The following is a 14516-nucleotide window of genomic DNA, read 5'->3' as shown; positions in this document are numbered from 1 at the left end:
GTTATAGGAGAGATAAACCGTTTAGCTTGTCTGCATCGCTGTGTATTGTTCCAGCTATTGCTAGCATTTTTCTAAAACGTGAAACGCTGGATTTTGAGGTTCCTATAAATGTTTTAGGCTCATCGGATCGAGGTAATTAACATGTCCACTGTCCCCGATACCACAGCGTCTTATTTAGATGACTTACAGGCAGTGTTACCACCTTTTCATCCTGTACTGGGAGCTACAAAAATCATTTTCATCTGTATTATTTCCGGGAAAATCTGTACCACTGGCCCAAAGTTTTTATTTTATATATTTTTCAAAAAAACAGCTTCAACGTGAATTGTTCAGAGAAAACTGTGACTGCGTTGTCTCAGTTTTAATTCTAAACTACTTGCTCGATTGTCAATAAAACTTTTGCACACTTAAGAATGGGGCTCGGTAATGCATATTACCGAGCCATTGCGGTTTAATCTCCTGAAAACAGTGAAACCCATAATTCAGCAACACTACCGATATTTCGGATATTTTGTGCCAACATTTCAGTTTGGTTAAATCGAGATTTACGAAAAAATGTAACAGCTGCCGTTTTTTAACCGAGTAGTGCCATTCTCGACAGCGAATTTCCGAGATTTGGCAGTAAATGATAAGTGCGTGTATTGCAAGATCGCATTCATTGTATTGTTGCAGAGTCGGTCAAAAAGTTTTGTCTAATCTTTTCTAACCAATTAAAAAAATCTGTATTTATCTGTACTTTTTCTTGAAATCTGTAATCTGTACGGTACAGAATCTGTACCGAAAAAAGCCGAGAAAATCTGTACATTTCCAGATAAATCTGTACAGTTGGCAACAGTGCTTACACGATTCAGCATTTCGCAGATTCCTTAAAACTTGTTTCACTCTTTAGTACACGCGACATTGTCGATGCTGACAACTCAATCAAATTAAACTAAATCGTAGCGATCAACGTTAAATTCCTTGGATGTATTTTTAGAAGAAAAAAAAATGAATAAATACGAGAGTTTACAACAAAATGGGTTTTGTTGTGAGATTTTAATTCTAAATCATTAATCGTATCACTGATACTGCCATACGCAACTACCTAGCCGCTTCTGAACCACCTTACCATCTTAAAAACAGAAGAAAACACGAATTTCCCCAAATAGAAACATTCTCTGCCTCTCCCATTTCTGTTTTCAGATTCATGTTTTTCCCAACGCGCTCTCGTCCTTCTCGAACAGCTGTAGATGCTTGGACGATCTACATTAATCTACTCGCTCACTTGAAGATACTTGCCAACTCGTATCTTCATCTTTGATGGCGCTATACACAAAACAGCGCAGTCAGTGGCCAAAAACACACCCACACAAGCAAACAGTGAATGATTGCTTAACCCCCTGTTCCACCCACTAGCTCATGCAGTGTTCTCGATGGATGGAAATTAGTAGACGTTAGTATTCCTCACTTGCGAGAAAAAATGCCCCCGGTAGCTTGGCACAACCACGAACACGGGCAAGGATCGGATGGCGATCATTCGTAGTCTCAGCTCACTGAGCAACGGTTGGGAAAATTTATCTCTATTTCGTTAGGGGTAATTATTAAATAGTAAATTTGGAAACATACCCAATCGGAATAGATCTTAAACTTGTTGAATACTTGGAAAGTGAAACGGTGACATAACAGTGTTGTTTTAAGCAAAAATTTTGCGGTTAAGTTATAGGTATGTATAAACTGTACCTGGATCAGTTAAAATAGTTATTCGCGGTTTTTCTTCAAAAAATTGCAAGAGCTGTTCTTCTACTGGTAAGACTGCAAATATAATAAGTCGTTGCAAATCGAGTAACATGACCATGTTTTCGAATCGACATCTTTGATTGCGTAAACATTACGGGCAAAATTGTGAGCTTTAGTTAACTGTACCGAAAATACGGTTTTTTTAAATCTATCGCGGGTCTCTGGACCCATACCAAGCGTTATCCACAAAATTACAACGATGTTATCTAAGTGACCAGTGAAAATTTTTCGCAATTCAAAGATGGCGGCCGTCTCGACAAGACGACAAAAAACTGACACCGATGACGACCTCAATGATTCTATCTATAACCACCACTTCGCTTACAAGACGAAAAATGAAAACGATGTTTCTTGTTTTCTTCGTGTATAATCATCCTTTGAACGCAGTGTTTTTTTTTCTTTTTTGATTTTCGATTTTTGCTATATTTCCTAAGCCACTGTACATACTTTCTCATATCTTCAAGTTCGCCACATCCAATGTTGAGCGAGCTGCTTTTTTCGTTACCGAAACAGCAGAACAATAATAACGGACGAACTTGAAATGTCTATAAATACACGTTCAGTTACAGCAATGGAAATAGAAGTCTACATACTACCTTAAAACAAGTTAAATCAAACGATAAGTGAATGTAATAAAAACATCCTTTTTTCTCCGAAAGCATTCTTACCTGTGACAAACTTGATCCCCCATGGAAAAATCTAACCGTCCGATTAGAAACCGTAAACGAAGTAGGTTAGTGAATAAGATTGCCTACGCGTAGATCAAATAAGTCATGTGTGCACAAACGCGACAGCAATAACATTGATAATGCTTCATATTAGTTGATTGAATTATAAACATACAGCAAAACTGACCAATCTGACAGTAATTTTGCATGTTTTATTTTCTTTTAAGTAACATCCACTGTTTAATTTCTATGTGTGTCGATGTGTCACGGGCGTCACGAGCTGTGAAAACATAATATAATATATACATATATAGAGAGAAAGAGCGATTGAGAGAGAGAAAACGGCAGCATTTCTCATCCCATGTTTTTTTCAAAGCGCGTGCGTGAGCTGCGTACTCATCTTCGTATGCTCAAATCACTTTTGATGTATCCTAGCAACCATCCGCGACAACAGGTTGCTTCGCGATCGATATTTGTTTTGGTGTGCATTCTTTAACACCCGCGACTTATAACCGTGGACTCATAAAAACTAATTACGTTGCTGTTCCTCTTTTGTTAAATCAGAAAAGCCTGGCCGCCAGGAGACACACATCGACCGATCAAGCGTCTGTTCACACCCGAGATCAAGCGGATGCTCAAAGACTGGTTAGTCAGAAGACGAGATAACCCATATCCAAACCGCGAGGAAAAAAAGCAGTTAGCCAACGAAACCGGATTAACTTACACACAAATTTGCAACTGGTTCGCCAACTGGCGTCGGAAACTGAAGAATTCCGGCAATGATCCAAACAGAAAAACTTGGGGTAATCTCATCAAAAACTACAACAACAGTGCCAAGGGAAATGTAGAACAATTTAGTATATGTTCCAGTGATAGCATTTGGGGTGAAAATGGCGACGACTCGCAGGAATCTAGATCCCCAACGCAGGGATTTCCTAAGCATAGCCAGTACGTACACTACACTAATAGTAGCAATAATAAAATAAACAATAACAATAATAACAAACATGGATTCATGAACTATATGGCAATCATGAACCGTCGAAATAGTGAATTGTCCGACAGTGATAGAAATGAAAGCTATTCTGGCAATATGTTCTCTGATCACTGCTACACACCGAAAAACTATTGCTCAATGCTCGGTATTCCCGGACAGACACATTGTAGGCAGGTAAGTTTGAACTGTTTACAATACGCGAATTCAATGATTCATTCAATGCATTTCTTTTTAAACAGACCACCTCCCCGAGCGCAGATTGCTTATCCGACTTTAACGCCAGTACAACTTCGATCATTACGGCTAATTTTCCACAAGCATATCGAGCTGATAACGGCACATACTATCTGACGCCAAGTACCACTGTATGCCCTACAAACAATCAAAAACCGGGTACCAATAAGTACAAAAACAATATCATGGAAAAGTACCTCCGGGACTTAGGAGAAGTGGACCCAGATGTTATAGCAACCAGCGATGGTGAACAATCAGACTGTGCAAATCCTTTCCAGCAATCACAGGCGATAATATCAGCTCAACAAACAAGTTGTGAATCTCGTGGACCTCCGTCGCTCTCGAAATGGCTTGAGAGTACAGCCAAGTTTACCCCATCGAAAAACAATTACATCGACTGGGATCAACCGGGGTAAGAAAGTTTTCTTCCAATCCTTTTCGTGTCAATCAGAAACCGGCTTCCTTTCCAGAAAACCGTGTTCGTCGAAAAAACGCTGCGATTCAAACTACTGTCATCAACCATCATCACCACAACAAACCCTGTCCGCGTCCTTCCAACAAGAGCTGGAATCAACGCTTCCTCGTGAAGAAATTCATCAAAAGGATGAAATTGATGCTGCAGAAGCGTTAACGAGACTAGCAAATAACTTTAGATTAAAATTTTATACTTGATAAGTGTAATCATATTCAATGACTCAAGGTCGTCCTTGAAGCCGGTTTAACTAGTACATCAATCTTTAGAGTTCTCAAAAGGCAGCTCTAGTCCCCCGGGGATGTAGTACCACACAGCTTTGCTTTTTCATACCACCTTATCCCGTGCCATCGTGCCGCAACCCGAGAGTAGCAATGCTTTCGTATACTTTAAGCAATAGCATTCCCGACAATAGAGACGCTAACTTGACAGGAAACATAGATATAGAAGTAGTAGAACAATTCATTTGACTGAAACCATCAGTACACTAAAGTTAGTTTATTGTTTTTTTAAGTCTACGCAGAAATGAAGTTCATGTTATTTTGGTCGTTTGTGTTAAGTTTAGCAACATTTACAAAAAAAAAGACAGACGAGAATAAAAGTTTATTTTAATACGTAACTGATATAGTCTAAGTTTGATGATATGTGTTCCAGTTTTACTTTTTCGAACTTACCGGAAGATGTTTTCTTGTGTGAAACTTTGTACAGCCTTCGTGTATGACAGTCTACAGGTGAACCTGTATTTATGCAGGTGGTAGAAACTGAATATATGTGTACAAAACTTCATGGGCAGCTATAAAAAAAAGTTTTCGCAACATTATAGATTTTAAAGTGGGAAATAGTTTCTGATTAGTAAAAAATTTTAGTTCAGTTCATTGCGAGTTTACAAGTAAATCCATCAACTTGAGATTAGAACTGAATGAACCAAATAGAATGAACAGCACTTCGAACGAAAATGGATGAACCACAGTTCTTGGGTGAACTGTTCACCCAAGCACTGAAAAAGAATTTAAGTGAAAGTTACATAGTACGTATGTTCTATATATTATACCAACAGCTCAATTTGAAATTATAAAATCATTAATAACATTTTGAAAATCTTGTCGTAAAAGCAATTTTCCCAATGTTTGATAAAACAAATAACATCCTCTACTCAGCTCTTCACCATCTGAATTTGGTCTTCCGGTACCGACAACCACGTACGCATTATGACAGACTTCAAAGTCTTCAAACTGTAATGAGATGTTTCGCAGGTTTGTGCTACAACATACGCCCAAATCGTATAGTTCAACGAATCCTAGAACGGACCTCTAAGAACCCACAAATCTTTCGACCAATTTTTTTTCCCATCAGCCATCATTGGGTCCGATTTGACACGTGACATGGCGCTCCATCCAGTTATAGAACAACGTGTTCATCTAAAGATGGCCTTTCCCCAGGTCACTACATGTTATTTTTAAAATTACGATGTACACTACGACTTTGATTTTACCACCAGCATCAATGAAAACAGGCGGCATTTACCGTTGGTCACTACCAAGCCAAACTTCATGAAACCCGCCAGATGTTTGATTCCATTTTCCAGTTTGACGCAAAGGATTGAACGGAAGATTCTATGCTCAAAAACACTAAGAGCTCGCCGATCAGTCTTTTTCAGTGTCCACGCCTGATGCCCTAGAGGGCCACCGGGGGAAACAGTGTTTCATAGAGTGTACGTTTTGTACGGGTTTGCAGGCTGCGGAATCATAGCTGGATACGCAATCCGTAGAAGGCCCAGTTTGCGACCGCGATCCTCTACTTCAAATGAATCCCCATTTTTTACCACCGCAGAATTAATATCCGTCGGGCTACCACGCTCTGTATCAGCCACCATGAACTTCGTTTTGGCAGAGATTATGACAAGCCCCGCAGCTTCTACTGAACCGATCGGCGTGAAATTTTGTATATAGGGGTTTTAGGGGCCGGGAAAGGTGACTAAGATAGTTCGAAACGCCTCCCTCTTCTGGAAGGTAGGGATCCCATTCAAATGAAACTCAAATTTCTTCACATCTCGAGAACCAATCAAGCAGATATAACCAAATTTGGTATGTGAATGTTATTAGGGGTAACAAATATGTCCGTAATGTTTCGACAGTGGCTGGACAACCCTCCAATTACTGAATGAGAGGGCTCATATACAAATCAAACAAAAATTTCTATGGTGGTTTGCATGGGCGTAGCCAGAATTTCAAATAGGAGGGGGGCAAGCTCTTCAAAATTTCAGAAGTTAAAAAATGGTACACTAAGGTCGCTTTTTACGCGGCTTTTTTTACGTGGATTCCGGAATTCACGCGGTTTTTTTACGCGGATTTCGAAATTTACGCTTTTTGTTACGCGGATTCCGGAATTTACGCGTTTTTTTTACGCGGCACGTATCTCCCGCGTAAAAAGCGACTTTAGTGTGTTTTGAAAAATAGAATTAAATACTAGTCTTTAGTGATTGTTACATCAAGGCAACCAGTGAAAAGTTGTCCTTGACATCAGAGTGGAAAATTTGATTATTCTTTGTCCAACCTCGAATATAAATAGATGTTCTTTACTAAAAACTCTTTAGTTCATTTAAACCTTTGGACATATTATTTTGGCGACGAGGATCTCAAGAGTCCACGAACATGGCAGAAGATAAAGTTGATCAGCAGCCGCAACCGGGAATTCAAGATATGATTCTCAAGATGGCCCAAATTTCACAGCGGATAGCGGTCCAGCAGCAGCAGCGTCAGTATCAAACCCCGGAGCAGATTTTGGAGTCCCTCTCTTCGAACATCATCGAGTTTGTCTTCGACGAAGAAAACGGAGTTGCGTTCGGACGTTGTTGTTTAACCGCTACCAGGACCTCTTCGAGAACGATGCAGGCCAGCTGAATGATGCGGCGAAGGTACGTTTACTTCTCCGGAAGCTGGACACCCATTCGCACAGCCGCTATCTCAACTACATCCTGTCAAAGCTTCTCAAGGACGTGAAGATTGAAGACACAGTCAAGTTTCTCAATAAAATCTTCGGGCATCAAACGTCGAACGTTCCGGAAGCGGTTCATGTGTCTTTCCACGATTGTTGTTGACCATCTGCCGATGAACACTCAGCAAGCAGAGAGCACTCAACCGCTGTTCAAATATTGTTGACCTCAGCCAGATTTTCACCCGACGTAATGTGCTGAACGAGCGTTCAATCGTGCATGTTTCCATGGTAGAGCAAGTGCAATTTTAACGGCGTTCTCAGTGGCAGGGAAGAAAGAACGGGCTTTAGCTAGCAGGTCTACAAGATCCAACTCTTCAAAGTTTTTACGATCTGCTCTCATACTGCTGCAATGTTAATACGAAACTTCCACCTCTCCAACAAAACTGTCAACTTCATAAAAAATTACGAAATTTTCAGTTCTGCGCTTGAACTCTTCCAACGACATGCGTATTACGTTAGCGGGATGCAGCAGGAACAACACGTAGGCAGGTGCACTATCTTCATCGAACCGTGTTTCCAGTGAGGTTACAAGAGAATCAAGGTAAGGAATTGTCACAGCTCGGTTCCAATACTCCAAGCTAGTTGATGCAGGCGGATTTGCCGGGTACTTTTGCCGCTGCAATATCCTTGGTGGATCAACTGAAAAACCTGTGCAATTCCACGCAACATAGCGCAAGCATTTTAATCAATTATTTTTGATCTGGCTGTTACTTTATACAGATGTTTCTATGGGCTAAAGATGTCGTTTTGTGCTATTAGAATTATTTAGGGGGAGGGGGGTAACGGCTTCCCCTGCCCCCCTCTGGCTACGCCTATGGTGGTTTGTCTTACTCTGAAATAGGGGGAACTCTCCCATAGACACCATTTTGAATTCAAAGGTGGCGACTTCCGGTGTCTGGCAATCAGCCGAAAATGGAACCATAATGACGGTCAAAGGCCAGAAATCTAGTTCACATGATATCTCAAAATCCAATCCTTTGAGTTCCTGAAAAACAGCCAAAATAACTGAATACCACCCAGTATGGGTATTTCCAGAATCAGACTGATGCCAGAAACACAGCGGAAAATGACCGAATACCACCTTTTGACTTTGATCATATCCTATGGTCGATTCGTCGTGCATGAGGGATGAGGGATGCAGATGTGGATGCGGATGTTAATTTTCAGGCGGATGTTCCACATTTACGGATGCTGAACGGGATATTCGTAGCATCCTTGGTGTTTTATTTCGCATATGTTCTACCCCAGTGGAGAATTTTGCTACAAAATTCTATGAAGCGATATTTTTTTTCAACATCCACATGATATATGATGGAGATGCGGATGCGAATGCCGATGCCAATTCTCATTGCGGATGCGGATATCCGTAACATCCCTATCGTGCATTTGCCGACTACGAACAAATCGCAAGCAATCAATCAATTTCAAATGTTTGAAATTATTTCATTAAACACAAAAATGGGCGAGACGAAGTTTGCCGGGCTAGCTTGTTAGTTATAGATGCGTGTAGTCTTATTTTACGAAATAAATAAACTAATTTTTTTTTAACAACATTTATTTAACACGGCACAATACAAATTAATGTTTTACGGAGCCAATTTAATCTAATGTTTTATGGTCAAAAATATCTTATAAGCTAAAAGGCAAATTTTTTATCCTCGCTGCCGACTACGAGCTGGAACTGAATCTAGTACTAGGAATAACATGTTTTTTTTTATCCGAGATTCGTTTCGCAGTTAAATTGGCACCTTGATGCTCTTCAAGTAGCTATAAACATGTAGCATGTATGGCAAGTTTCGCTGAGCGAGGATATCACGAACTGGCACATAGGGCTGTATTCCTCGGGCCCTGAGGGTATCCAAAAGTAGAGATCTGGCGCGAAACAAACTAAATTAAACGATACTAAAACTTGTCTAGAAAAGTTTGATTTTTTTCTAGATCAATTTAATGATTTAAGCTGCAAACATTAACTGCCGCTATTCGCATAATAGTCCTATATAAAAGTTGCAATTCCTATGTAAATTTTGCGAAAATGGGTCCATTTTGGCATGTTTTTTAAGAATAACCATTAGAAAAGTAAGGTTTGATTCCCACAACCTCGATTTTAATGCCTAATCTTGTAGAGCATGCCGCAAAAAATAAGAAAACATAAGACTTCTACATAGGACTGTTATGCGAATAGCGGCAGTTAATTACCCATCGGGAGCCAGCTTTGTCTATAAAATATAGCCATTCAAACTTTATTTTTATTGATAACACAGTTCATTGGTTTTTATAAAACCATGCAGATTTATACGGATTTTTCACAAAATTCCCTAACGGATATCATCGAGAAAATAGATATTAAATTTATACTGTAATGTTTCATGAAACTATATTTTATCAGCTTTTCTACATTAAAAATTAACATTCATCACTACTAGAGCTGGTGGTTTTATTTTTCTCTTGTCGCACGAACGCATCCAGAACGCTCACTAGCTGCCGTTGGTGACCTTCCAAGTCACTGACAATTTGTGCACCAGCACTGTTCAATATTGCGGCCAGCTGGGCTCGAGCGGTTGTCAAATCTGGCAGAGAAGCATAGTTAAGGAACTCATTCTTGCTTAAAAATTGTCCATTTATAATTCCCGCGATCAAAACGAACTGAGGCGTTTTTTTAAGCACGTTCAGTAGCTGCTTTATTTTGGTTTCATCCGGACCAAATATAAGCGCCGTTTTAGTCAGAAACAACGGCTGAATAGCCTCATATTTCGTATCTTCTACAGCTAGCCGTATGATTGATTTACCGTATACCTTTAAACTCATATGATGTCGGTGCAGGGCAACTTGTACTTTGAAAAAATCTTCCTGCTTGATCGAGTTTAGATGTACGAGCGCTACTATGGTACTGTGCTCCAGCCAATTTCGAACCTCCCGAGCGATAATTTTTTCATACGGATTTTCCACCACACTGAGGTCGCTTTTCTTGGTGTCAAAGCATGTCGCGTTGAATTCCGGTTTCTCATAAATAGGTTTAACTAACTGTAAAACCCGTGCTCTTTCATAATGTGGCGCACGAGGCCGCTGTATATTTATTTTGCCACGAAATCGTTTGAAACTCACCAGCGGATTGCGCGTTTGTAAGAAACCTGTTGAGAAACAAATTAAAGATGAGCGGATACAAAACAAAACACAATCTTTGTGAACCTTTTAAAACTATGCTAGACATTTTTATTTATTGAATTCCTTTCGCGTAAAATGTGAAATCGGTGAAACCAATTGTACAGAACACAACAAACCTGCGTACAGATGATAAAAATAAACATTGATATGTCAATAACTTCCGCTACTTGCCACAGGTAGCGCTGTGAGCAGAAGCCTATATCTCTTCACCGATAGGCACGCCACTCAACTGATGAAATTGAAAATATAACACAGTGGGTTAGTGGATATCAAAATCAAATTTGCCCTGAATAGCATCTGTTAAGCCACAATGAATACGTGGAGATATGTATCAATGGAAATATATTTATAAAGTTATTATGAAAAATAATGAATGAATAATGAATAATAAACTGAATACGATTCTTATACCTAGTATTATAAGTTTCTCCTAATGCAGTAAAACATTTCTATACACAGTGCTATTTCGATCATGGTTGAAAAATAAATCACCGTGAATTTGTCGACATGATATAATCCGAATGTTTTTTGTTTCATAGTTCATAGTAGTTTCAAACGAATAAACAATAATATTTCTCCCTAAAGCATTTTCAAGAACTTTTCCTAGGCAATCACACGAAAAATTGCAATTTGATTTTTTTATTTGTCAATGAAATAATATCATTTTTTACAAATTTATAACTCAAACAAGTTGTAAAACATATGACACTTTTTTGCCCTGTTCAGAAAAATAAGCAATGAAAAATGTCCAACGGCAGAAGATGGGGCTGTTCCAGTGGTAGTAAAGTCGCCATTACTCCGGGTGTTTTTTTTTTTAACCGGGAAAACAGCTATCAGTTGCCATCTAGTCATCTTACTCTAACTTTGTAGTACCGTGAGGCATCCTAATGCTGCGCGGCTCTTGATTCTGCGCACTTCGTATCAAAATGTTGATGCCGTTTAGTAAGAAAGGAAACATAAGCGGAATGTTAACAGTTACTATACTCATAGCCAAGCAGCGACATCTAGTGCAGATGTGATTGAAATAATCGATAGTTTCTATAGTTCTTAAATAGATGGCAATATACAAATAGTTGCGCTCACTAGTTTGATTTATTAGCAGGAATTAGCAACGGACGGTGTCCCACTAAAGGGCCGTTCCAAAACCACGTGGTCATATTTCGATCACTTTTTATAACCCCCGTATCCCCTCGTGGTCTTTCGTGGTCCTTTGGTCAAATAGCCCCCCCCCCCTTGCGACTTTAACCACGTGGACTTTTCATTTGTCAAGACCCAAAAACTCGCTAATTTTTTTTACATTTTTATTATTAAACTTTTAGTGGTACATTCTAAAATTCTAAAATGCTAAAGCTTTATTCTTGACTTGGTGGCAATAATAAATTATAAGTCAAGAAAAAAGACCACGTGGTCATTTCGTTAATCCCCCCACCAACGTGCGTGATCTTTCGTGGTCTTTTGACAAATCCCTCCGTCCCCCTCTTTATGACCCTTATGATATCTGTCATTGATGGGTTTTACAATTTTAGTAATGTGTTAGTGTAACAATATATATGAGAAAAAAAGATATTCATACATACATACACATAAAAAACACATATACATATACATAAGAACACATATAAGCAAAGCGAAGCCTTGGTGCTACATTCCGATTCGGAACTTGACCTTCTGTTTGTTATACACAGACTTCGCAGCCCACTGTTTAGTGTACAGGACAATTGCGGGGCTAGCGCTACTGATACTAACAGTCTCTCCCGAGCCGAGACTCGAACCCACGACGACTGGCTTGTTGGGCCAGCATCGTACCTCGAGACCACCTGGGAGAGCTACATATACACGGAAGTCGGTCGTTACCGCCCCCCCAAACCCGCTTAAAAACCTGTACGAGAATAAAACTGACACATAAATTATAGACCAAAACGTGATGCGCAAAAAGTAAGATCGAAAACTCGTGTAAAACCGTTGAATTGAGGCTTCTTATATGCAAAGTATACAAACTCGAGCTTGGCATTTCGTATCGAATATGTGTCGTAATTAGAATACATTTTTTGAATCACGCTCATTTGTGGTTCAACAAAATGTCTGTAAGTTGTGCTCAAAATTGTGAGCGATGCATTGGAACTCAAACGTTGCGAGTTTTCAGTGGAACAAACCTCAAAATTTATTTATTCTTACGAAGTTCATGACACCACATCTGTTCAACTAAAGAACCAAAAACGAGACAAAATCTCTTTATTTTAAGTATCGACATCTAGCGGTGGAGAGAACGCATTTTACACTCAAAATTTTATCACTCTCATACCATTCATACCTGCTCGTGGTGAAGAATTATTTCGGTCTCTCTTGTCCTCATACAAAACTGAAATGCATAAAAACTGTGCGACCTCTCGCCGCTCTTTCGTTGAGAGAATTGTTTGTTCTCTCCGGTACTGGTATAGCGAGAGTGCCTTTTCATGATAATCGTACAGTACCACCCGCATACGTGCAAGGTGTTTTTGTACATATATTTTTTAAAGAATTTCATTGTGGCCCGAGTTGAAAACCGATCATCTTTTGTAACGACAATCGTCTTTTTACATTGTACCTAATGTCACAAGCAGTACTGTGCATCTGATATGCATTACTCGCAATATTAGGTATAATAAACGGTACGAGAAAAAAAATATTGTCGTTAGTCGAGAAACGCGGTTTCCAACTCTTACCAAAATATTAAAGTAATTCTACTAACTGGTTAAAACGGTTTCAACTGTCGCGCGGTTTACGAACCAACAAAATTTGTTAAGTAATGTTTGAATGGTTGAAAGATTTTCAGTTTATTTTTTCTATCAATGTTGATAAATGGTGAATTGTTACTGAATTTCTGCTTAAAAAAAAATTTTGAATGCGCTCCTATCTTAACTTGATTTTGATAGATTTAAGATCACCTTTTTGTCCGGTCATTGAAGCAAAATAAAAAAGATTTTTATGCATGTTCAAACTATTGGAGCGTACTGTTTAAACGATGCACTGTAAAATCAATGTAGGATAGAACAGCAAGAAATGAATGCAAAAGCGTGGGCTAGGATTTGCAGCAGAGTTTTGTTCGAAGTTGCATATCTGTTCTGTGATGACACCTTCCAGTGCGTATTTGGAGTCATGCGAAGTTAAATTTGATTTACTAGAACTGTTCAAATAAAATAAAACATTCGCAGATGGTTGCCGGGTTTACTGCTTTTCTCTTTGCGCACCTCACCTTACAACACAGACTCTTGTTTCTACTACTACGGCTACTACAACTGCACAGAATTAAGAAGTATGTACACTGGGGTCGCTTTTTACGCGGGTGGTTTTTATGCGTTTTTTTGAACGGGATATTTCTACAATGACGCGGATTATTTTTACTCGATTCGGAAGATGGTTTGTACGCGGTATCAAATAAGTTTAGTATGAATATATCTAATCTAATCTTTTAAATGCGGTATAACCAACCGCGTAAAAAGCGACCCCAGTGTATTTGTCACTTTCTAGATGAGAACAGAGCTTGCACAATGTGGTCTGGTCCACGTGTGAAGAGAATTCACCAAAACTTTCAACAATTAATATTGTCATGAATCCTCCCCACATAGGAGACTGCCGAGATCAGAGTAGGAAGAACTAAAACATATAGGTATCTGGACTCTCATGATCTCCCTTAGCTCCTATCCAACACCCGGAAGCACGCGCTCTTGGGCTGTCAAAGCTGAAACAACTTTGTGGCTCTATCTCGAATTTGGTTCTGTAAAGCTATGAGAACCTAAGATTGGAGCTCAACCACCAAGCCCAGGGGATAAAATCGAAACAGCACTTTAGTCCAAAACAAAAAAGTTAATAAATTTTAACTTTTATTCTTCCATTCGTTTCTTGACGAATAAAAACTTGTTTGGTATCAAAATCATGCCAAAAATGGACTTTTAAACAGAACATTATAATAACATTTTTGAAACAGCCGATGTGATAATGTACAAAAACACGCTCAAAAATAACTGTCTTGCATTTGATCGCATTTTTTACCACGGTTACTGTAGAGCACTACATGTTTGGATGCAAAAAAACCTTTCGTAATATTTACCAATCCTACTACAAATGCAATAATATATTCTTGAACAATCAGTATATTGTTCAAGAACTTTTTTTTTGCATTTTGAATAGCATTGGTAAATTTTTTGTAAGATTTAACCATGGTAGAGAGAGGGTT

General features: G+C 39.0%; 2 protein-coding genes across 5 annotated transcripts; one reads left to right on the top strand and one right to left on the bottom strand.

The window, feature by feature from the left end:
- Positions 1–1437: 1437 nt before the first annotated feature.
- Positions 1438–4789, top strand: LOC129729206 (uncharacterized protein DDB_G0283357). Of its 4 annotated transcripts, none has more exons than XM_055687699.1 (5): positions 1438–1702; positions 2672–2925; positions 3009–3615; positions 3681–4087; positions 4146–4789. In XM_055687699.1, exons 3-5 carry the CDS (start codon positions 3076–3078, stop codon positions 4345–4347), a joined length of 1149 nt encoding a protein of 382 aa, XP_055543674.1. In that variant the 5' UTR covers positions 1438–1702; positions 2672–2925; positions 3009–3075; the 3' UTR covers positions 4348–4789. The 4 variants fall into 4 exon arrangements, with proteins under 4 accessions (XP_055543674.1, XP_055543672.1, XP_055543673.1 ...); XM_055687697.1 differs by lacking the exon at positions 2672–2925 and adding an exon at positions 2436–2509 and having other exon boundaries at positions 1439–1785; XM_055687696.1 differs by lacking the exon at positions 2672–2925 and adding an exon at positions 2436–2509 and having other exon boundaries at positions 1440–1702.
- A 4700-nt stretch (positions 4790–9489) lies between these two features.
- LOC129729925 (39S ribosomal protein L10, mitochondrial) lies at positions 9490–10451 on the bottom strand. Its single transcript, XM_055688841.1, has 2 exons — positions 10328–10451; positions 9490–10269 (listed from the first exon to the last, which is right to left on the bottom strand). Exons 1-2 carry the CDS (start codon positions 10347–10349, stop codon positions 9545–9547), a joined length of 747 nt encoding a protein of 248 aa, XP_055544816.1. The 5' UTR covers positions 10350–10451; the 3' UTR covers positions 9490–9544.
- Between the last annotated feature and the right edge of the window lie 4065 nt (positions 10452–14516).

Source organism: Wyeomyia smithii, chromosome 3, assembly GCF_029784165.1.
Source record: "Wyeomyia smithii strain HCP4-BCI-WySm-NY-G18 chromosome 3, ASM2978416v1, whole genome shotgun sequence".
In the NCBI taxonomy this organism is placed as follows: Eukaryota; Metazoa; Arthropoda; class Insecta; order Diptera; family Culicidae; genus Wyeomyia; species Wyeomyia smithii.
This window is presented reverse-complemented; position numbering and strand designations above follow the sequence as displayed.

Excerpts from the sequence above, each read along its gene's own strand:
- LOC129729206 (XM_055687697.1), top strand. The coding sequence starts at position 2,466 with ATGGAAAAATCTAACCGTCCGATTAGAAACCGTAAACGAAGTAG. Across the intron at positions 2,510-3,008 it reads AGAAACCGTAAACGAAGTAG|AAAAGCCTGGCCGCCAGGAG; the intron begins GTTAGTGAATAA and ends TTGTTAAATCAG. Across the intron at positions 4,088-4,145 it reads ATCGACTGGGATCAACCGGG|AAAACCGTGTTCGTCGAAAA; the intron begins GTAAGAAAGTTT and ends CTTCCTTTCCAG.
- LOC129729925 (XM_055688841.1), bottom strand. The coding sequence starts at position 10,349 with ATGTCTAGCATAGTTTTAAAAG. Across the intron at positions 10,270-10,327 it reads GTCTAGCATAGTTTTAAAAG|GTTTCTTACAAACGCGCAAT; the intron begins GTTCACAAAGAT and ends GTTTCTCAACAG.